General features: G+C 45.0%; 1 protein-coding gene across 1 annotated transcript in view; it reads right to left on the reverse strand.

Annotated features, from left to right (window-relative positions):
• Nucleotides 1-25,000, reverse strand: part of RENBP (renin binding protein) — a 265,373-nt gene that overhangs the window by 190,517 nt on the left and 49,856 nt on the right. The window contains exon 5 of the mRNA XM_085850749.1: nt 19,068-19,240. Within this exon, the coding sequence (XP_085706875.1) occupies nt 19,068-19,240 (173 nt within the window). The remainder of the gene's footprint in view (nt 1-19,067; nt 19,241-25,000) is intronic.

A 25,000-nucleotide genomic window follows, 5' to 3' on the forward strand; every position in this document is an offset into this window, starting at 1 on the left:
GCATATTTTGAAAGGTCGTGACCCCACTGACCTTTGACCCTCAACCGCTAACAAGGGTAATGACATAATTGTGTCATGTCGCCCATCACAAGATTGGGCAATGAATTCTGAACATTTTGGCATCGGTTGCATGCCAATTAGATCAAAATTGACCGCGCTATGGTAAAAATACTAATTTGACCTTTCCGTGACCTTTGACCCAATCGCTCCCAAAATCTAATCAAATGTTCCTTGGATCATAACCCATCATCCCAACAAATTTCAAGTGATTTGGTTTAATACTTTCTGAGTTATGCGAATAACACACACACACACACACACACACACACACACACACACACACACACACACACACACACACACACACACACACACACACACACACACACACACACACACACACACACACACACACACACACACACACACAAATAAATACACAGCGACCAATACATAACCTTTCGCAGAATGCGAAGGTAATAAACACAATGCCCCAAGTTATGATCGTTTTCATATTAGACGGTGCATAAATTTCGGTAACAGAGTGCTGGTATGCTCCGAACCAGGAAGTAAATTTTTTTCTCTCTTCTCTTCTCTTTTTGTTTTTCCTTGCCACGACATTGCGAAAAGGTAAAATACATTGGCACTAATTGAATATTTGGGTATTAAAACTAAATTGCAAATAATCGTAACTGCGAATAATATGCCAACTTCCGGGCCACGCACTGACTGGCACGTGACAGCAAAGAAACGGCCTGTATGGTTGTTTGTTGCTCATGGTTTGAAATTTATTTTTTTTTTTTTTTACGGGCAAGTACTCGTATATACAATGGGGAGAACAAGAATTTGATAAACTGCCGATTTTGCAGGTTTTCCCACTTACAAAGCAAGTCGAGGTGTAATTTTTATCATGGGTACACTTCAACTGTGAAAGACAGAATCTAAAACAAAAATCCTGAAAATCACATTGTATGATTTTTAAATAATTAATTTGCATTTTATTGCATGAAATAAGTATTTGATACATCAGAAAAACAGAACTTAATATCAGGTCCAGAAAACTTTGTTTGCAATTACAGAGATCAGACATTTCCTGTAGTTCTAAACCAGGTTGGCACAGACTTCAGCAAGGATTTTGGCCTACTCCGCCATACAGATCTTCTCCAGATCCTTCAGGTTTCGGGGCTGTCGCTGGGCAACACAGACTTTCAGCTCCCTCCAAAGGTTTTCTATTGGGTTCAGGTCTGGAGACTGGCTAGGCCACTCTAGGACCTTGAGATGCTTCTTACGGAGCCACTCCTGGGTTGCCCCGGCTGTGTTTCGGGTCCTTATCATGCTGGAAGACCCAGCCACGCCCCATCTTCAATGCTCTTGTTGAGGGAAGGAGGTTGTTGGCCAAGATCTCACGATATATGGCCCCATCCATCCTCCCCTCAATACGGTGCAGTCGGCCTGTCCCCTTTGCAGAAAAGCATCCCCAAAGAATGATGTTTCCACCTCCATGCTTCACGGTTGGGATGGTGTTCTTGGGGTTGAACTCATCCTTCTTCTTCCTCCAAACACGGTGAGTGGAGTTTAAACCAAAAAGCTCTATTTTGGTCTCATCAGACCACATGACCTTCTCCCATTCCTCCTCTGGATCATCCAGATGGTCATTGGCAAACTTCAGATGGGCCTGGACATGCGCTGGCTTGAGCAGAGGGACCTTGCGTTGCGTGCCGTGTAGTTCTGGGCTGATCCCTCACCTTTCTCATGATCATTGAGACTCCACGAGGTGAGATCTTGCATGGAGCCCCAGACCAAGAGAGATTGACTGTTATCTTGATCTTGAATTTTTATCTTGATCTTCATCTTGAACTTGAACCGTTATCTTGAACTTCTTCCATTTTCTAATAATTGCGCTCACAGTTGTTTCCTTTTCACCAAGCTGCTTGCCTATTGTCCTGTAGCCCATCCCAGCATTGTGCAAGTCTACAATTTTGGACAGCTCTCTGGTCTTGCCCATTGTGGAGAGGTTTTTTTTTTTTTTTTTTTTTTTTTGTATACCTTGGTCGAGGTTCGTATGAGAGCTAACACACAACTCACAGCAAGGAGGCATGAGACAAGAGGGGCGGGAGTGGAAGGGACAAAACAGTGGGGAACAGACACATTAGGTGAACTGTGGAAGGGAGAGGGATGGGGATGGGACGGGGAACATGGCGAAGAGAAGATGGACATTTCAGGGACTTTCAGGAAGGAAAGCAGGAGAAATGAAGGAAGTGGGCTTGGGTGGATTATCGGGGGTAGAAAAGATCGAGGATTTGGATGGGGGAAGATAAGAGGTGGTGGTGAACAGCTGTTTTGAAAGCCTGGAGGGAAGAATGGGAAAGAATAGAGTGAGGAAGTTTATTCCAAAGGCGGGAAAAAAGAGGAATGAAAGAGTGAAGATGAGCAGTGATTTTTGATTTTGGTAGTTTTACCAGAAGGGGGTTGTTGGCGGACCTTGAGCGCCCTGTGGAAATGTGGTGGGGACAAATCGCAGAGAGAGCAGGGGGGGCAAGGCTGGAGAGGAGTCGGTAGAAGACAGAAAGACCACCGACCAACCTGCGGTGATTGAGTGAGAGGCCCAAAGACTCAGCTTCATTGCGGGAGATGCCGATGATCTTAAATGCCCTGGTTTCGACAGCGTGAAGCCGAGAAAGGTGGGAGGCAGGAGCACCAGCCCAGAGGGGAGAGCAGTACTCCATCAGGCTACGGACAAAAGCTTTGTAAGTGGTCAGGAGCTCAAGAGGGCCGAGGAAGGACTTAGCACGACGGAGGATTCCCAGTCGGCGACTGGCTTTTGAGGCGAGGTTGGAAATGTGACTTTCCCAGGAAAGGTCATGGCAGATAGTGAGACCTAGAAGCTTGAAAGAAAAGACTTCTTCCAGAGGATTGTTGAGAAAGTGGATGGGGGGTTTTGTAAACGGTCCTTTCGAAGAGACATAGTGAGAGTGTGAGATTTGTCTGGATTGAAAGACATGTTCCACATGTTGGACCAGTTTGTGATTTTATCCAGATCTGCAGTGAGCGAAGAAGCTGCTGCTTGCCGGTCTGAGGGATGACAGATGGTACGGCAGAGGGTGGAGTCGTCGGCAAAGAGAAATAGAGGATTTTCCAGAGAGTCCGAGAGATCATTGATGAAAACCAGAAAAAGAACAGGGCCCAGAATGCTACCTTGAGGAACTCCAGCCTGCACAGGAAGAGGGGATGAAAGAACTCCATTTAGGGCCACACGTTGACTGCGACAGGAGAGGAAGTCTGCGAGCCATGAGTGGAGATGGCCTTGAATACCATGGGAAGAGAGTTTGGTGAGTAGGGCAGGGTGCCAGACTGTGTCAAAAGCACGTGATATGTCCAGGGATACGGCTCGGATTTCCTGTCTGGCATTGAGGACCTCCATCCATTGATGGGAGAGCAGAAGCAGCATATCCAGGGTAGAGTGACCTGGTCTGAAACCAAATTGATGATTGGAAATCAAGCCATTGGAGAAGAGGAAGGATTTCATGTCTGAAGCGATGATGGATTCCATCACCTTGCTGATGATTGGGAGAAGGCTGATTGGTCTGTAGTTACAGGGATCTGTTTTTGCACCTTTTTTATGCAGGGCAGTGATGTTAGCAGATTTCCAAGCAGATGGCAGATGACCTTGGGCAAATGAGAGGGTGAATAGAACAGAGAGAGGGTGAGCAAGAGCAGAAGAGCAGGCTTTGAGGACACGTGGGCTGATGCCATCTGGACCGGTTGCAGAATCTGACTCGAGGTTTGAAAGCAAGCTCTCCACCTTGTCAGGAGAAAAGGATACAGAGTCCAGGGACAGTTGGGTGCGACTGGGTAAAGTGGGTAGAGATAGTGATGGGTTTAGGACACAAGATTTAGCTGCAAACACTGAGTTTAGACATTCAGCTTTATCACGTGTGGAATCAGCAGTGCGGCCATTTGAGGTAAGGGAGGGGATGGAGGGGGAACATACACCAGAAACAGATTTGATTAGACACCACCAGGCTCTGACCCCGCGTAAGGTCGACGGCACAAGACCATCAGATCGACGATGGGTCTCAGCTGGTGTCTCACAAGGTCCAGCACACAAATCCAGGCCTGGCTTGTTCACCAGACAAGGCCCAAATCGAGGTGCCGGGCTCCGGCAAGCGGATCGGCAAACGTGTCGAGCCGTTGGTGTGAGCAGGGACCGTCAGAGGCTCCGGCGTCTCCTTCCTGCCTTCCCGCCTCGAAGCCCGACTTCCCAACTCTGTCCTCTCAGTTTCTCTCTCCGTCGAATCACCTGTTCTTTCCTTCGAATCGGTCACCAAATCGACGTGCAGGCAGCCTCTCTTACGTTCGCTCGCTTCGAAGCCCCTGCTCATCCAGCAGATCGAGACTCAACACTCATTGTTTTTCTGTTGCCTTCCCTGCCTTTCTTTCGGCTCATTTCTCACGAAAAACAGACACAGCTGTCCCGTGTACAGCCGATTGGGGCCACCACGGCGCTCAGTTTCAGTCTCTTTTTCGTTCGCTCCTTCGACACACGAGCCCGCCTCTCTCGGCCAAGCCGACAAACTCCTCCCCTTCGTATTACTTCCTCTTTTTGGCCACACCCTCTCAGCCGACTGGGCAGGGCCTATCGTCCGTGATGGCAAAGAAGAAGAGGGACCTCTCGTTCCACCACCACCGCACAATAATACAGCCTCTTCCACCTCCCGACACATATAACGTCCATTTTACCAAACATCCTAACTATACATGCATTTAATGGGGGATCTGAGCTAATCCTATATTTGGTAATCCAATCAGGGCCATTTCCGGAACAATATACATATATATATATATACATATACATATACATATACATATATATATATATATATATATATATATATATATATATATATATATATATATATATATATATATACACACACACACACACACACATATGCATATACATACATATACATATATACATATGAGGCACCGCGAGGAGGAGTGATGTAAGGGCCACATCGGCCATTTTGAAGTTAATGCCATATAGCACTATTTTAACCCTTCCCCTATCATCTGAGCCTATAATCATCATGTCATTAAAAAATGTCGCTTCCATCACTCCTCCTCGCCGGGCCTCATATACATTGTGAGAAAAACCATGTTCTCACCAAATTTAGTGTCCCGCCCACGACGTCACGTGACCTTTTTCAGGCTCCCAGGGATTGGTGAGCTCGTCAGCACGTGGTGGGTGGACCGTGTGAGAGCTGGGGCGCTATTGTTGACAACAGACGTGGCTCTAAGATCGCCAGTGGAAAAATATATCGAGCGCTTCAAATCGCATGTTTTAAAAGCGATTTTCAAGTGATTTTTTAAGACTCTTGACAGCACTGTCGTGCTGATCGTTGATATCTCCGTCTAAAGGATCGAGTTAAATCGGGACGAGTGTGATCGTTATTCCCGGCTATCGTTGAGCGGAGCTGTGAGTTGTACAACCTGTTTTTGGAACTCTATTGTTGCCAAAAGTTCTGGCAGGGTTTTTGTGCTGTGTATTCAATTCTGTTACCAGCCATTTTTGAGATCGAGCCAATAAAATATTGTGCCTACACCTCGAAGCCGATTCGAAACACTGTGGTGTGTTTTGTTGTTCTCTTTGTCCACACGTGGACTGTTTGAAGCTCGGACATTAAAGTCGGTATTCCGTGCTGGAAGATATTGTTACGGCTGTGGAAATTCGCAGAACACAATAAAGGATATCCCCAAGATCAGTTATATCCCTAAGTGTATGTTCAGATAGATATCACCACCGTTGTTTAATGGGAATTATTCATGTTACCTAGGCTGTGATCTTTGAGCTAGCCTTTATTTTTTTTACTATCGTTATTTTGCAACAACCACCAACATCGCTCTCAACAACTGCTTCAGACCAACCACCTTTCCACAACCACACCTCAACAAACCACGCCATCCTCACCACTAAACCCACATCGCCTCACCACCTTCTCCACCCCGCCAATCACCGAACCACCATCTCAACCACAACGCCAACCACACCACAAACCTCGCCACAGCGAATCACATGTACACCATGGAGAACAAGAAGAAGCTCCAACAACACACTTCTTGGAATTTCCCCTCAGAACTGGTAAACAGAAGTGACGGTTACTAAACGTATGAAAACCCGACTCCTCTCCGGGAATCTTCCTCCCTCGCGCACCGCGAAGGGAGGGGCGGTTCCCCGCCGAGATAAAAAGGGCACGCAGAACGAGGTAGGAGAGTGAGGTGTGGAGTTGTGGAGGTCTGGGAGCGGAGTCGAGCTACAGTCTGGGAGTGCAGTGGAGTCTGTCAGCCTCTCGTTCGTCGACGGAGGCACTGGTCCAGCTGGAGAGGAGTCGCCAGCCGGATCGCCGTTGAAGGCACGGGCGGAGTCCAGCGGAGTACGGGCAGGGCCACAGAGGGTCGTCGAACCAGGGCCCGGCGAGGCACCACGAGGGTGGAGGTAACCTGCAACGGTCTCGTGGGACTCCTTCGGTCCGCCAAGTCCCACGTAATAAAGGCCTACGAGTCCAGTCTGAACCCCTTGTCTCTGAGGGGGTCTTTTCTTGGTTTATTTGTGTGAATGTTGTGGCACCATGTCCCACAAGTAGAACTGTGTAAGTGCTTGTAAATAATAATAATAAACGGTTGTAGTGCTTTTCCTTGTTCGTGTCTTGTCCCTTCCCGCCAATTTCATTGTATTACTGTACGTGTCGTTTTATAAATAAATGTCCTTGTGTGAATGTTAACCCGTTCGTCGTGTCCTCTTTCCCCATTGAACCACCGTATTGCTCTCGGAATTTAGCGGGCTTTTAAATAGGCGATAATAGAATCGGGTCCAACGAGGCCTGGTGATAATACACCGCACGGTTATCCCAGAATGGAACGAACCGCTTAAGCGGTTCGTGTCCAAGCAGGCCTTCGTTGAGGTACGGTCTCTCGGTAGTCTGCCCGCGCGAATACTTAGGTATATCGATAATTCGGCGATTGACCCTGTCGCGCGCGGGTGGAGTGTTGACTAGGCCGTGGTGTGCGCTTGGAGCACACCCGTGACTGGTTTTCGGCGTTGTTCCAGAAAGTCACGACTGAATTGTCTGTCCGGTGGGCGAGACGGCCGCCATTGGCTAAAGCGGCTGTTCGCACGCCGGCGGGCGCAGAATTCGTAACAATATTAACAGCCGGGATCGCGACAAATGGGGCCTCGTCCGGGATCGTTCAAGTAAGAGACATTCGAACTGAGACAGGAATTCCACAGTGGTTCGCCATCTTCCTTCATCTGATCATCGTTCCCTCACAACAGACGCAATCTTGGAGAAACCTTCTCACCAGCAGACGCCATCTTGGAGGAACCTTCTCACCAGCAGACGCCATCTTGGAGGAACCTTCTCACCAGCAGACGCCATCTTGGAGGAACCTTCTCAGCAGCAGACGCCATCTTGGAGGAACCTTCTCAGCAGCAGACGCCATCTTGGAGGAACCTTCTCACCAGCAGACGCCATCTTGGAGGAACCTTCTCACCAGCAGACGCCATCTTGGAGGAACCTTCACACCAGCAGACGCCATCTTGGAGGGATTTTTCTCACCATAGGATGCTATCTTGTGTTTACGCCAGTCAGCGGCCAACAGCAACAAAAAAAAAAAACGTGAGTTATTTGTAAGTTGCATTTTCTCATTGGCAATTTGATGTGCGGTGGTGATATTGGGTATTTCGTGTCATATTTCCCCAACAGAGCGTTGTGTGCGAATTACGTGTATCACCCCAATATTGTTTGCCTTCCCTGTGTGAATTGCCCCGTCCCATGTGGTGAAAGATATTGATGAAATATTTCGACCCAGCCTCCTTCTAGACTTAGTGTTTTGTGCCCTTGTCGTATGATATAACATGTAGCCAAACCATGTCGGCTGGAGAAGTGAAAGATCAACCTGATCATGTTGACAGTCACGTGGGTGTCGATGTGAGCGACGCAATCAGCCTTGACCCGGTTACTGAACCCGATATGTTAGGGAGCGATCCCATCATGACTAAATGCATGCGTTCGACTTTCTGGTCCGGGCTGACCCCGGTTCAACAACTCGACATGTATAACAGGGAGAATGACAGGGAAGAGGCTGAGCGACTCAGGGAGCATGACGCAGTGCTAGCTGAAAGAGCAGCAGCAGAGGCTGAATGAGTCAGAGAGCACGAGTGGCGAATGTCGACTGAACAACAGCAGGCAGATGCATCTGCTGCACCTGTCCCGGAAATTGTTCATGTTCGTTTGCCAGACTGGACGGGAGACACGAGGCAAGAAACGTATCTGGAGATGGCGGAGAAGTTGTTGACTTCCGGTGGAATTGATGAGAGCTTATGGGTCAGCCATCTTGTTAGCCATCTATCTGAAAAGGTGAAGGAGGTATATGCGAGGATGGCAACCGAGGACGTAAACGAATACCGGAAGTTGAAGGCCGAGATTTTGAACGCCTATGCGGTGTCTCCGTGTATTTATAGGCGTAATTTTTTCAGTTGGACTCGTCAGTCCAGTCAAACCTATGAGGAACATTCGCGGGTCTTGTTGGAACAGCTGCAGAGATGGTTCAAGCGGAGCAGCGTTGAGTTACCTCCAGCGGTTGCGGAACTCCTGGTGCGTTACTGTATCGATCAACAGCTTCCGCTGGACTTAGCGTTGTTTCTTGTCGATAGAGACACTGTTTCCTTGTCAGACTGCATCAAGCTAATTGATAAACATGCTTTGGCTTGCAAAATGTTGCAAGCCACGCAGTCATGTCGTAAGACGGAGGATTCTGCGGTAAAAACCGCCCCCCGTCTGGAGCGAGGGGAAGGGTTCCTCGATGCCCTCCACTGGTGGCAGTCACGAGCTGCAGGCCAGGGCATGGCCCTGGTGCGATTTCTGCAAACGCGTGGGGCACGGTGGAGACCGCTGTTTCTCTAACCCAGCTAGTCCGGCCTATCGAGGAAACCCGGTGGTTACATCGAAGGGAGGTCATCAACTGAGCCCTCGTGCATGACGGTGGCATCGGTGACAGAGGTCACTGCCACTGAGGCTAATACCATTCATCCTCTGCATCAGGATTATTCAGGGACAGCCTTAGTGGGTGGCCCTGATTCGGTGGTGAAGTTTGAGGCCCAATACCTGTGGGATACTGGGGCGACGCTGTGTGTTCTCCGGGCGGGGGTAGTTCCAGCCGCTCAGATGCATTATACCGGTGAGTATATCGTCCTTCAGGGCATTAACCAGGTTCCTGGCAGGTATCCCCTTGCTCTCGAGGTCCGGAGTGACATTTTTACGGGTCCGATGACCTGTGCGGTGGTACCCTACTACCCGGTACCGGGGGTATCCTTGCTGATTGGCAATGATGCAATGGCCAGGGAGGAGTTGACTGACCTGTGGGGTGGTCACTAGATCCCAGAGCAAACAGGCGGAGAGAGTGGCGGAGTCAGACATATCTTCACTCTGGCCCGAGGAGCCTCGCGCCTCGACTCCAGCCTCCGACGGTGACGTTGCTTCGACTGAAGTCCACCCGAGCCTCCAGTCAGGCCGACCTCAGGAGCCGGGCTCCTCAGGAACCGTTCTCGTCTGACACGGGGACCCCAGCTACTTGCTCACCGGTCGGTGAATCCGGTGAGGGAGATCAGTCCGATGAGGCGGTCAGCAACCCCAGTTCTGTGCCTGAGGTCACTCCCGCATTGTCTGCGGTAACCAGTCTAGTGGAGGATCAGCACTTCAATCCCACCCTTGCCACCCTCTGGGAAATGGGAGAAGACTCCGAGCCTGGACGAACAGGCTACTATGTGAATGGTGCAGGTGTGCTGATGCATAATTATTCCCCCAAGAACATGTCATCCACCCAGACGTGGAAGGTACGACACCGAATTGTCATACCGGGAAGGCATCGCCAGTCAGTCATGCAATTGGCCCATGACAATATTTCCTCGGGTCATGTCAGAGCGGCCCAGGGAGCGGAACTACAGTACCATGGAGAAGGAGCTCCTCGCTATCACGGCGGCAATCCAGGTATTCGCTGTCCACATTGGCCATGGGCCCATCACCATCTACAGCGACCACCACCCACGCGGTTGGCTCAGCCAAGCCAAAACCTCCAACCAGCGTATTCTGCGCTGGGTGCTTCTACTCTCAGAATATGACATCACAGTCAAGCACGTGAAAGGAGTGGAGAACAGACTACCTGACCTCCTGAGTCGTCATCTAGTAGACAAGGAGCACCAACGTTAAGTTTAGTTCCCATTGTCTCTCTATTTTGGTGCGGGCGATGGTTAAATATGGTGGGATAGATATTAATGTGGTGTAGTGTGTTTAATATTGTGTTGTGGATGAACATTGTTTATTGTACCAGAATGTTAACGATCACCGCCATCATGTTGCCCTGTGATTTGCAACTAATACAATAACTGGTTTCAAAACGCCGTCTATCCGACGGGTTTTACTTTAGGTGGGGAGGACTGTGAGAAAAACCATGTTCTCACCAAATTTAGTGTCCCGCCCACGACGTCACGTGACCTTTTTCAGGCTCCCAGGGATTGGTGGGTGGACTGCGTGAGAGCCAGGGCGCCATTGTTGACAACAGACGTGGCTCTAAGATCGTGAGTGGAAAAATATAATCGAGCGCTCCAAATCGCATGTTTTAAAAGCGATTTTTTAAGACTCTCGACAGCACTGTCGTGCTGATCGTTGATAGCTCCGTCTAAAGGATCAAGTTAAATCGGGACGAGTGTGATCGTTATTCCCGGCTATCGTTGAGCGGAGCTGTGAGTTGTACAACCTGTTTTTGGAACTCTATTGTTGCCAAGAGTTCTGGCAGGGTTTTTGTGCTGTGTATTCAATTCTGTTACCAGCCTTTTTGAGATCGAGCCAATAAAATATCGTGCCTACCCCTCGAGGCTGATTTGAAACACAGTGGTGTGCTTTCTTGTTCTCTTTGTTCACACGTGGACTGCTTGAAGCTCGGACATTAACGTCAGTATTCCGTGCTGGAAGATATCAACAGCCGGGATCACGACAACATATACATATACATACATACATATATACACAGACACACACACAGCAGTTTACATGAGATCAGGGATGTCTCTGTGGAAAGGCTTTCGATAAACATGCATCCCTGCGGGAGCCGTTAGCTGTATTTATGTGGAATTACAGATGGTCTGCGAAATAATTTGTAACCAGGATTGTTTTGCAGGAAACCCTTCAATTAGGTCCCAGTAGTGACCAAAAAAAAGTCCCCATGGTTTCCGTGATTGGAAAAGTTGCAGCCTCCATGCTTCCGTCCACGAAATATCAAAAATTCAAAATGTGTCCAATAAGGACAACTTTAGGGTCTCCAACAGGGTTTTTTTGGCTGAAAAATCAAATGCAACCATCGTTTTTGGGCTAAGATCCTTCTGTAACTAGGTAACGGCCACCTCCTCACCTGACCACAGCTGGTGGAAAATAATCCTGCAGAAAAACTGCTCAGTGTATTTTTGGCCAACAGGATCGTATATAGATAGCACCCTTTGAAGTGTCTGGTCTGGGTTTGATTCCTGACCTGACTAAAAAAATGTTGGATTGGTGCTCAAAGGCAAAGCACCGTCTCTTGGAGGACCATTTAGCTAGGAACCCATCTGCTAGCATTAGGTGGTGTACATTAAAGATGCTTCTGTCTTTCCTGGAAAAGTAGATTAGTCATTGCTTACCCCTGGCCAAATTAAAATTCCTGCACTTTGTCAAACACGTGGCCTGGTCATTCTGATGGTCGAGAAAAACTTGGGTAATAAACTTTCCCCACCTGACTTCCTGGGAGGTTGTAGTTGTAGTCATGACACTTCCACTTTTGGAAGTGGTGACTAAAGATTCATCCATTGGGACCACACTCTGTGAGGAGCGTTGGTGCTGCCGAAGCAGTCTCCTTGGCTATTGGACACAATCCTGGATGGGTCACCACTTCAACACAGGATACCAGCAAGCTGGCACTCATTTTGCCGACCTCGAAAGGATGACAGGCAGAGTCAACCCCACCTGGTATTAATTCAACAGCCAAGTGTGATTTGAACTCAGGATCCTAAGATCCCAAGCCTACCACCCAAACCATTAAGCCAACACCAGGCATACTTAAGATCATCCATCAGAAAAGAAAAAAAAACACCCAAAAGTGTTACGATTCACCAATATGAGGTGTGACTGGTGCTGCGATACTTTAGAGCTTTATTTGAGATGGGATGGGCACCGTGCATAAAGTTATTCGATTTCACAGAGCATTTGAAGAGAAATGTAGTGTGTGTGAACCGAGGAGGGATAATTCTGTAAATGCCTTATTCAAGTGGCATTCATCTCCAAATCACATGTTCTGATGTAAAAATGTGTTTCCTATTAATGGCTACACATGTAGTACACAGAAAAAAAACAAAAACTTTTCAATCGAAATCGTAAATATCTTCATTTGTGAAGCCACCCTGGCTGGATATCATATTCTCAGAAACAACCATCATGTACAAAATATCCCGAAAACAAATCTCATTTGAACAGACGATTATGCTATGACAGACAGACAGGTCATGCATGAGAAGCATTTTCTATCTGTCTGATTTACCAAATGTCACCACTCTCCGTAAAATACGCCTTACGATGTCTCTGCTATTTGTCGCCATCGCTTCCGTAGCTCGGTCTTTTGTTCTAGGGATAAAAACCCGGTCTCGTGTTTGAATAACTGATGTCCACCCCTCTATTACATCTGCAAAATGAATGAATAGAATTGTGGTTATAAAATGTAAGGAAATAAACAAACTTTAAAATGTGTGCAAACAGAAAGCAGTCCCAGTCGATTTCACTCAAGGTAACGGATATCTGCTACGTTGAAAATTTTCCTATTTTTACCCAAACCAATTACTCCACATGCCTGGTGTTGGCTTACTGGTTAGGGTGGTGGGCTTGGGATCCTCGGATCCTGAGTTCAAATCTCACTTGGCTGTTGAATTAACACCAGGTGGGGATGACTCTGCCTGTCATCCATCCAAGAACGGCAAAATGAGTGCCAGCTTTCTGGTAGACTGTCGGAGTGGTCTCATCTGATCTCATCACTTTAATTCTCAGATTCAGATCTTCACCAAAATTAAATCATTCATCCTCACACACCCAACCTGTCCATCAACATTTGTCCAAGTTCATCCATAACTCAAGATACCCTGCTCACAGACAAACAGACAGGGATGAAAACATAACCTATGTCCAGATAGTGATGAGTATGATGTAGTCGCAGTGAGTGAGACATGGTTTAAGAAGGAGAGTAACTGGAGGACAGGATTAGAAGGCTACAAGGTGTATCGGTGTGATCGGAAGGAGAGAATAGGAGGAGTGGCCATCTGGGTAAAGGACAGCATTGCATCAAGAGAAAGGGGTGACATTAAGGAAGGAATAAATGTTGAGGATTCTGTGTGGGTAGAGATTAGAGATTGTAAAAACAGTAAGATACTGGTAGGATGCTTTTATTAGGCTCTGGGTGGGAAGGAAGAGGAGGAAGGAGGAGTACATGAAGAATTCAAATGGGCATGTGGTGAGGGAAGAGTATAGATTATGGGGGATTTTGACTTGCCAGGGATAGATTGGGTCCACGAACAGGGAAAGGGCAGAGCAGATGAGGATTTCCTAGTTTTATTCCAAGATTGCTTTTTAACCCAGTTTGTAGATAAGCCCATGAGGGGGAGTGCAGTGTTTGACCTCCTTTTAACTAATGATCCCAATATGGTGGAGGAGGTGGAGGTAGGGGAGTATTTAGGAGCAAGTGACCATAACATTGTTTGTGCAAAGATTCTGTTGAGCGTTAGAGTTCAGGATAGTAGGGTAAGGCTCTTAGATTTCAGGAAGGAAAACTTTGAGGGCACGAGGAGAGAATTGGGTGATGTAGATTGGGAGACTCTAACAACAGGACAAACAGCATCAGAGAAATGGGAAACCATCAAGAATCAAATGTGTGAAGTGCAGAGTAAGTACATTCCAATGAGGTGTAAAACTGGAAGTAGAAAGAGACCAGGGTGGTTGAGTAGTGAGATAAGCAACAATATGAAGGAGAAGCAGAAGGTATTTATTAGGTTTAAAATAACAGGACTGGAGGTAGATTTATATCACTATCGGAGTAAACAGAGACAAGTTAAGAAAATAACTCGGCAAGCCAAAAGAGAGTATGAGAAGGACATGGCTAACAATATTAAACAAAATAGCAAGGCTTTAAGTATATCAGGGGGAAAGAACAGGTTAGGACCAGTGTGGGCCCATTGAGGAATAGCACCGGGAGAGTGGATATTGAGGAAGGTGAGATGGCAGGCTTATTAAACTGTTCTTGTGTAAAAGCTGAAGCAAGGTACCTGTCAGGAGAATTGCCAATAGCTGAGAGTATCTATCGAGGAGGTGAGGAAGGGCTTTTACAGAAGATCCAGGTTGGAGTGGACGGAGTAAAAGAACAGCTCGGTAATCTAAGAGTAGATAAGGCTCTGGGTCCAGATAACATGCAACTGAGAGTATTGATGGAGGTGGCTGAGCAGGTAAGCGAGATGTTAACGGATATTCTCAATAGTTCACTGGGGTCAGGACAGGTACCGGAGGATTGGAGAGTCGTAAATGTAACATTATTTAAGAAAGGATCCAGAGAAGAATTGGGAAACTATAGACCTGTTAATTTGATAGGAAAGGTGATGGAGACATTAATTAAAGACCGGATGAGGAACCATTTAAACAAATACAAACAAATTAAAGGTAGTCAGCATTGGTTTACCAAAGGTAGTTCCTGTTTAACAAATCTTTTAGAGTTCTATGAAGCAGTGTTTGATTGGGTGGATGAGGGAAAGGCAGTGGACATAGTATATCTAGACTTTAAGAAGACATTTGATAAGTTAATACATCGGAGGTTGTGAGCCAAAGTGAGGACATGTGGAGTGGCTGGTCAGGTAGCTAATTGGATTGCAAACTGGCTTAGTTGTTGGAAGCAAAGAGTGGCTGTGAGTGGGAGGATGTCTTGCTGGGAGGATACAAGTAGTGGGGTACCTCAGGGATCAGTACTCGGACCATTACTATTCATTATTTAAACCAACGATTTGGATAATAGGTTTAAGAGTAAGCTTTCCAAATTTGCAGATGACACAAAGCTTGGAGGCAAGGTGGATAGCAGAGGGGATAATGATCAGATACAAGAGAGTATTGATACTTGTTCGGATTAGGCAAAAGATTGGCAGATGTAATTTAACCTCAGCAAGTGTAAGTTGTTGGGGATGGGAAGGAACAATGAAAATAGAGATTACAGGATGCACGGGGTAATTTTGGAGCATGTCACACAGGAGAAGGATCTGAGGGTGGTCATAGATACGGGATGTTCGCAGGCAGCTATAGGTAAAGCAAACAGGGTTTTAGGTTGTAGTCAGAGGGGGATCAATTAGAAATCAAAAGAGGTGGTGTTAACATTGTACAGGACTTTAGTGAGGGCCACATCTAGAATATTGTGTGCAGTTTTGGTCACCACAGATCCAGAAGGACATCGTTGCCAATGAAAAGGTTCAGCGTATGGCTGCAAGATTGATTCCGGGCCTAGCTAGACTCAGCTACGAGGAGTGTTTGAAGGAGACGGCTTTATTCACTAGAAAGGAGGCAGTTGCTTGGAGATATGATGGAGATGTTTAAGATAATGAAAGGTAGAGATAAAATAAGTGAAGATGAATTATTCAACAGAGTAGACAGTGATAGGACCAGGGGCCATAGCCTGAGAGTAAAGAATAGGAGAGTTAAGAGTTAAGGTAGGGCACTTTCACTCAGAGAATAGTTAATGCATGGAATGGTCTCCCTGGAAAGGTAGTGGCAGCAGAAAAAGTAGAATTAGATAGGTACCTGGAAGTTATGGAGATAGAGGGGTACGGGGATGTTGATAAGACTTTTAGGTAGTTTGAGTATTGATGGGAGATTGTGTACGGAGTGCTGTTGGTGGGGGTTTTGTTAAGGGGGGTTGTGTGGTTGTGCGTTTTTAGCCAAGCCCATGCCTCCTCTCCGAGGGGAAGAAAATAAAAAATGAAATAAAATAAAATTACCACAAAAAAAATACAAAAACAAAAAAAAATACAATTTTTTTTTTTCATTAATTAAAAACATTTTTTGGGGAATTTTCTTTCTTGGATCTTGGGTTGGTGTGGTGTTCATGCAGGCATGATGGACTGAATGGCCTCCACCTGTGTTGGATTTCCTTGTTGTCCACCTTCGGTGGTGGAAGCAAGTATTAAAAATAAATTCTCACATCCAGATCCGGATCTTCAACAAAATCGAATCAATTCTTCCTTGGTAGACACCATACTTGAGTTTTAAGGTGCAACTCACTTGGTCAACCAACAAGGCAAACGTGAAGATCAAAGAGCTTACCAAAGAAATCAGTCATGAACTGGTAGAGAAGCACCATTCAAGAAAGGGTTATAAGATTATTTCAAAGTCATTCATTATCCCTTTAAGTACAGTGAACTCCATCATTAATAAGTGAAAGAGGCATCATACCACCCAGACTCTACCAAGATCAGGTCGCCCATCCAAACAATCAGGAAACTGATTCGGGATGTCACTGTAAATCAAACAATGACTTTGAAAGATCTGCAAGGCTCTATGTCCGAGATGGGGGTCAGTGTTCTTCAATCAACAATATCCCGTTCCCTTCACAAAACTGGCCTCTATGAACAGGTGGGAAAGAAAGAAGCTACTACTGAAAAAGTCACATCTAAAAGCTCATCTGGAGTTTGTGAAAAAGCATCTTAATTGTACTGCAGGCATGTGGAGAAAAGGTTTGTAGTCAGAAAAGACAAAAATTAAACTTTTGGGTCTAAATTCAAAGTGTTGTCTGGGGCAAACCAAGCACTGCACATCACCAATGTAATGTACATCACACCATTCCTAATGTCAAGCATGGCAGTGGCTGCATCATGTTATGGGGCCGATTTTCATCAGCAGGGACTGGCAAGCTTGTCACGACAGATGGGACAATGGACAGTGTGAAGTACAGGAGAATCCTTTATGAAAACATACTCGAGTCAGCCATGAATCTGAAACTGGGTAGGAGATTCACATTTCAGCAGGGCAATGATCTAAAGAACAAAGCCAAAGCCACATTGGAGTGGCTGATAAAGAAGAAAATAAATGTTCTCGAGTGGCCCAGTCAAAGTCCTAACTTGAACCCAATGGAACATTTATAGCGAAACTTGAAGATTGCAGACCAGGGGTGCAAATTAACGGCCGCCCGGTCGCCAATGGCACCTAACTTTTGTGCTGGGCGGGTACACAATACTGCCTTACCTGCCCGGCTGGCGAATCACCAGTGATTCCTGTTTTGTACAATTTGTACGAGCTTCTCTACTAGTTTTCTCAACGAGAACTACTGTTTTTATCCACAGAAATCCATAGAAATCACCGGTAATTCTGTGGCGGCCATTTTGTCTGTTTTCATCTCGTTCCAAATAATGCATGATTGCGCGAGATTTGACGGTTTGGATGCATTTTCTCATGCCCAGGTTGGTTAAATGAGTGAATTTGGGTGAATGAGTGAGTTTCATGGGTGAGGTTAGGTGAATGAGTGAGTTTGATGGGTGAATGAGTGAGTTTGATGGGTGAGGTTGGGTGAATGATTGAGTTTATATGTGATGTTGGGTGGACGAGTAGTACCCCCACCATTGTCCATCACCCACAACGCCGCCCCCCCATCGTCCATCAGCCCGAACCACCCACACAACCACCCCATCACCCACAAAAATGCCCCCCCAGCAATACTCACAACCCCCCTGCCCCCCACCACCCACACAAAAACGTCCCCCCCGCATCACCCACAACGTCCTCCTCCCTGCAACATCCCCCACCCCCAACCCACTCATCAAACTCACTCATCCACCCAACCTCCTCCATCAAACTCACTCATTCTGCAAACCTCCCCCATTAAACTCACTCATCAAATTCACTCATCCAACCAACCTCATCCATCAAACTCACTCATGTGAGTATATTAAAAGTGTTTGATATCAAATTTGTGACTTTTGTCTATTTTATCGGGCCGGTAGAAATTCTGCTGGGCCGGTAACTTTTTCTAGTCACCGGCCCTGCTGGCCGGTGGATAAAAGTTAATTTGCACCCCTGCAGACCATCGACGATCCCCATCAAACTTGGCAGAACTAGAACAATTTTCACATGAAGAATGGGTAAAGATTTCACCATCTCACTACGTAAAGCTGATAGAGATCTACCCACAAATACTCAGCACTCATTGCTACAAAAGGTGCTTCCATCAAGTACTGACTGAAGAGGATGAATACTTTTACAACCAGTGAATTTTGATTTGTAGATGTTTTTTCTGGTATTCCTGACATGTGATCTTCAACGATAGCAATGTTTAGTTTGATCTCTTCCATGATTAATAAAAAAATTAATTTGGAAAAATTGTTTCTACATAATTCATCAAAATGTGGTATAATTAGAAGGGGGTTGGTGAATACTTTTGCAGGCAACTGAAATCCTCAGATCCTAATCTTCACCAAAATCAAATCAATTCATCCTTGGAACACACCCAACCTGTACACAAAATTTTGTCCAAATGCATCCTTAACTTTTTGAGATATCCTACTGACAGACAGACAAACAAACAAAACAGACGGGGGTGTAAACATAATCTCAGTCCACCTTCGGTGGCAGAGGTAATAAAATTAACTGATTTAATGAACCAAACGAGCAAGTAGCATGCTCATTTGGTCCACTGTCCAGGGATCACGCACCATCACGAGTGAAGGAAGTGAATGAACCAGGATGGTTTGCACATGTTTATTACTCAGAGTATGGGTGCAGCCTCCTTGCTCCAGGATGTTGTTGCATTTCAACATTTTTAAGGCCACGTTTCCCAAAGTTTCACTCCAGTTTAAATGGCATAGTTCCTGCTATCTTTCCTTCTTCAGTGACTCTCTTGGAGTCATTTCACCTGAATTTCATGAGCAACATGTTTTTGTAAAAAAAAAGGGTGAGATGACTGGAATGATGACCTACTGTGTAATGAAGCAGGCCGGTTGCTCGGCCAAGTTCCGATAAGCCCATTACGACAAAAGCCTCGCTGAACAAAGTGCGCTGCACCCTGCCCGGGCGCCCATCTCTTGTCGTTACAAATGCACACTTCGGCTCAAGTGGGGAGACTTGTGCATACTTTAGAATAAAGTCCCCTCCTACACAAAAGAACAGGAGAAAAGTGACAATTAGAACCTTATGGTCACAATGGGAATGCCTTGGCATTTCCACACACAAGCATTCCCAGAGCAGTTATCACAGACTTGGAGTTATTAGTCTTGTTATTTATGATGTTGGAAGAGCACAAAGATGATGCTATGAGTCATACAGCAATTAACTTGTTACAGAAATTAAACAAAAGGCAGAACAAGTCACACACCATGAGAATGTGCATGAATAATGTTAAAAGTTGAACAAAAATACATAAATTCGAATAGTCCTTTGAAATTGCTACGAACATTTTTGAAGAGCATGGGTGCAACAATTGTGCAGTTGTTCAATGGACTATTGTTTCAACAAGAAAACAAAAAGGCCTCATTGCTATAAGAGTTCCACATTAAAAAAAATATAAAAAATAAAATTAAAAACCAGGATGACCAGTACATTTTATATCCCACTGGTAGGCCGAATCTGGATCCGGACCTGAACCAAAATCTGATCGTCTTGTTCTCGTCACCGAACCAACTCGTCCACAACATTGTCATAACTCGTCCACAAAGTTTTGAGATATCTTGTATGGATGCAAATTTCTACAAAATTAGCATAATGGGTTTATGGGTGATAAAAAGATAAAATGTTACCAATTAAACTTTAAAAAGTAAATGTTTTTAGCATAGAGCGCAATGTATTGTTATAACCCTTTAATGGGAAATGTATTTGAATACAACATGCATCTTACTTACATCTATGTACTCAAACATGCATATTATTTATGGTATTTTTATGTTTAACATGTTAATTTAAGTGCTACTTCTTCACCATTGAGAAATGGAGCCAAAAACGATATATAGCATGATGTATGCATTTCAATAAAAAAGACATGATCAAAGCTTTTCAACTTGCACTCCTCAGGATAAAAACACAAGCAGATGAAGAAGAAGCACCGAACTCTCATTTATAAAGTTACAAGACGACCCGTGAAGCCGTTGGGTTCTGTTGTGACAGCGATTGATGGAAAAAAAATCATTTCAAGAAAAAAAAAAAAAAGATAGCTCCAGCGAACTATACCATGGAGGTTGTTTGCATTGATCAAATACTCCCGAAGAGTACTTCAGTGGATCGGGAATCGATTTTTTAATAATTTTTTTCGTTGCCCGATTTCAACGAAACTTGATACTGCACACCACAGGCGAATGGTGAGTAAGGTGGCCCTAAAAAATTTGCGTTATCTTGTACTGTTTTAGCTGTATTTCGGGAACATACATACAAGATGAGAGTTTTAGTAATATACAGATAATGTAATGTCCTCAATGTTGATTGGTTGAGAGAAAGAAAGGATGGGATTACCTGATTGGTGGAACCACAGAGCATCATGAATAATGATTCAGTGGAGATGAATCACCAAGAACCAGCAGAAACGTAATGCTAATTAGCTGAGGGCGAGTTTGGGGAGGGTGTGGTTTTCATGATGACTCGATGTTGACTGTGGTACAGTTGTCACACACTCAAGCCATCATAGTTAAAATAGATATTAAGTTCGGACAACTTCTTTCTGTCCACAAAGAATAGGGTTGGTTGACCTGATGAATGTGGCCTCCATTGCAAGAAGGTGAGCTAAACTGCGTCCTCGACTTGGGATTTTAAACCAGCCCATCGATATTGCTCTGCATACTGAGGATTATTCAGTAAATGGTAACCAACTGCAGATGCACAGGGAATAGTTGTCGTACTGTGTACATTCTTACAAGCCCCAGTTGGTTGTCTCTGTTCGGTTGACTGACCCAGTCTGATCCCCAAAGGGACATGTTGTTCAATATGATCCTTCAATCTCAAAGATGTGCAGCCCACATTCCGAGCATCACACTGGCACTGAAATTCGTAAATAGTCTTACTTATATGAGAGGCGGGCAGAACATCTTTTTGGACTGACGGAAGCAACCGGCGGGTTGTGAAAATCACTTGTGGTTGAACAGCATAATAAGAATGGGACATTGTCTGATATGGTTTTTCAAACCATTGAGACACTTTCCCTTACCAAGGTAGACGTAGGTATACCGGACATTTACCAAGTCCAATTATAGGATTCTTTTGTGTATGTATGTATATATATATATATATATATATATATATATATATATATATATATATATATATATATATATATATATATATATATACATACATCTTTTGATGATCTCTTCAGCAGACTCAGTTTCGCTCACCTTTGTGCAATGGAGGCCACATTCATCAGGTCAACCAATCCCATTCTTTGCAAACAGACAGAATTTGTCTGAGCTTTACATCTATTTTGATAATGATGGCTTGACCGTGCAATAACTGTACCACAGTCAATGTTGAGTCATCATGAAAACCACCAACCCCCTCCCCTACTCATCCTCAGCAACATTACGTTTCCACCAGTACTTTGGCGATTCATCTCCGCCTAATCATTATTCATGATGTTCTATGGTTGCAATCATGTAATCCCGTCCTTTCTTTCTCTCAACCAAAAAACGTTTAGCACATTACAATGTAACTTTATAAATGAGTTTGGTGCTTCTTCTTCATCTATTTGCAGTTTTTTCTTGAGAAGTGCAAGTCAAAAAGCTTTGATAATGTCTATTTTATTGAAATGCATATTGGAATTTTGTTGTGCTCATCGAATAGCATATTTCAAAAAGTTGTGGACGAGTTGTGACAAAACTCAGGAGACGAGTTGGTTCGGTGATGAGAACAAGCCGATTCGATTTTGGTTCAGATCTCGATCGAGATCCGGCCTAGCAGTGGGATGCAAAACGTAAACTGTTCAGCCTGGCTGAGGTATGCACTCGAGCGAGTGGCATTCTCGTTAGGTTATTTAACAACCACTTTTGCACATATGAAGGCTAAATTGCATCAATGAAGATGAATATGAAACTAGAAGTGTGTTTTATAAATGCGAGCAGTTAGGGCCGGGGCCCAAGCAGCCCCGCCTTGATCACACATAATGATTAAAAGTTTTGCATCCATAAGTTCAGCTGTTTTAGAGAAGATTCTTTTTTAAGGTTTTCTTTCAACCCAAGATGGCTGCCAAACTACATGACTGATGAAATTTTAGTTATCCCCTTTGTATCCCCTCAGGTAATCAATGATATACTTAAAGTTTTGGATCAATTGGTTCAGCAATTTTTCAAGATTTTTGAAAGCTTTAACCTTCAATCCAACGTGGCTGCTAGACCATGTGGCACGATGATTACATTTTCAAACTATATTCCCCACAGCTCGCGGATAATATGTATGAAATCTTGCATCGATCGATTCAAAAGAAGGAATTTTTTTTTAGGTTTTTTCATTTTATCCAATATGGATGCCAAATCACGTGACTGATGACGTGCGAGTTATCATCCTTGTATTCCCATGGGTAATCGGTGATATACTTAACGTTTCAGATCCATTGGTTCAGAAGTTTGAGAGAATATGTTTTTAAAGATTTGAGCATAAATCCAGCATGGTTGCCAGTGTGCTATGACGTTTACATTTTGAAACTATTCCCCATGGCCAGTCGATTGTATATGTGAAGTTTCGTATCGATCTGTTAAGCGGTTCTAGAGAGGAAGATTTTTTGCGTTTTTATTTTCAAGCCAATTATGGCCTTCAGACCACATGACCAATTAAGTCATAAATTCAATTCTTCACTCACATCGGGTCGTAGATCAGATGAAATGAAGTTTCAGATTTTTGGGATAAGGGTTTCAATTCAACCAGTTATGGCAGGAATACCACTTCAGCGATGATATCATCATGATCACCATCTACATTATGGGGAGTTGATGACATATGCCAAGTTTTGTGGAGTGGTTTCAGAGATGTCCAAATTTTTTTCCTTAAATCCAATTTGGCTGCCATACCATGTGACCTATGACAGAGTTAGCAATAAAATATTGTCCATGGGGAGTCCCTCTTATGTTTAAAGTTTTGCTTTGATCGGATAAGAGGTTGTCCACATCTATACGTTTTCACTTAAAAAAAATTAAAGCAAAAATATATAGACGTAGACACACACATACACAGAGACAGACAGATCGACAGGGACATCAGCACACAACCCCTTTGTGGTGAGACTAATGAATGAAGAGAAAAACATAAGATAGAGGGAAATAAGTATTCAGTTAGAATAAATGTAAATAAAAACAAAACCAGAATGAGAAATCAAAGATTACATACAGACCCTCACCCGGGCTTTGTGTGTTTTTATAGTATTTATTTTATAGACTATATACTTTATCAACAGACATACTACATACTTTTAAAGCCTGGTGTTGACGCAGTGGTTAGGGCAGCAGCTTGGGATCCAAAAGGTCCTGAGTTCAAACCCCGTTGAGCCACTGAATTAATACACCAGGGGGTTCATTCAGCCTGTCATCCTTCCGAGGTCGGCGAAATGAGTACCAGTGTACTGGGCCGGTGTATACCCCGGTTAAAATAGGTGTACCATATCCCTGTGTCGTAAGAGGTGACCAGGGTTGCGTCAGGAAGGGCATCTGGCGTAAAACATGTGCCAAATCACAATGCGGATCATACGGATGATCCGCTGTGGCGACCCCTGACGGGAGCAGCCGAAAGAAGAAGAAGAAGATACTTTCTCAACATAATAATAATAACAATAATAAGAAGAAGATTTTTTTATCGTACACTGGTATCCACCAAGTAATGACGCTCATGGCACGTCACAGAATAAAAATTACATTACTAATCTAAGTGTTTAAAACATCTTTATGTGCAAGAAAACAACAAATTACTTAGTTAACAGATAAATAGCAAATCAAACACAATCATTGAATTAAAACTGTTGTGAGCACAAAGAGTACGAGGAGCACAAACCGCCGATCCACCCCACCACACTGTGGGCAGAATGAAGCCCACGAGCACAAAGAGTACCAGGAGCACAAACCGCCGATCCACCCCACCGCACTGTGGGCTGAATCAAGTGCACGAGCACAAAGAGTACCAGGAGCACAAACCGCCGATCCACCCAACCACACTGTGGGCTGAATCAAGTGCACGAGCACAAAGAGTACCAGGAGCACAAACCGCCGATCCACCCCACCGCACTGTGGGCTGAATCAAGTGCACGAGCACAAAGAGTACCAGGAGCACAAACCGCCGATCCACCCCACCGCACTGTGGGCAGAATCAAGCCCACAAGCACAAACCGCCGATCCTCCCCACCGCACTGTGGGCAGAATCAAGCCCACAAGCACAAAGAGTACAAGGAACACAAACGGCCGATCCACCCCACCGCATTGTATTTGCCATGTGTATGCAAGAGTGTTGCGGATTTGGAAGTTTATTGTACTCATCATACAGGTCCTATAGCTCAGTTATATCGATAAGTAAATGTGGATAGATAGCTTCCCGTCCCTTGTCTAATGGGTAATTAAATGTTCATGCGCTGTGGAGTTATTTTTATAGTTAGGATTTTCTATTATTTTTACCCCACCAACGTCAACGCCGACAACACCGAATCACCCTCACTTTCACCTTCACCTCACTCTGGCCAACGTCATGGTGGGCAGAGTTCAAGGATGAGCCTCGCCGCGGCCCTTGACCAATCAGCGTGAAACGAGTGAGGTGGCCACTGCCCGGCCAATCAGACTTCCCCGACTGTGTGAGGGGCGGTCCACGTGATATCACCATGCCCCGGGCCAATCAAGGAGCTTGCTGTCCGTTTTGGCCAGTGAGACAGAGGACGAGCGACTTGCGTGCCGAAACCAGCCAGT

Source organism: Eptatretus burgeri, chromosome 13 (assembly GCF_056783735.1).
Source record: "Eptatretus burgeri isolate ZD-2024b chromosome 13, Ebu_testis_v1, whole genome shotgun sequence".
NCBI lineage: Eukaryota > Metazoa > Chordata > Myxini > Myxiniformes > Myxinidae > Eptatretus > Eptatretus burgeri.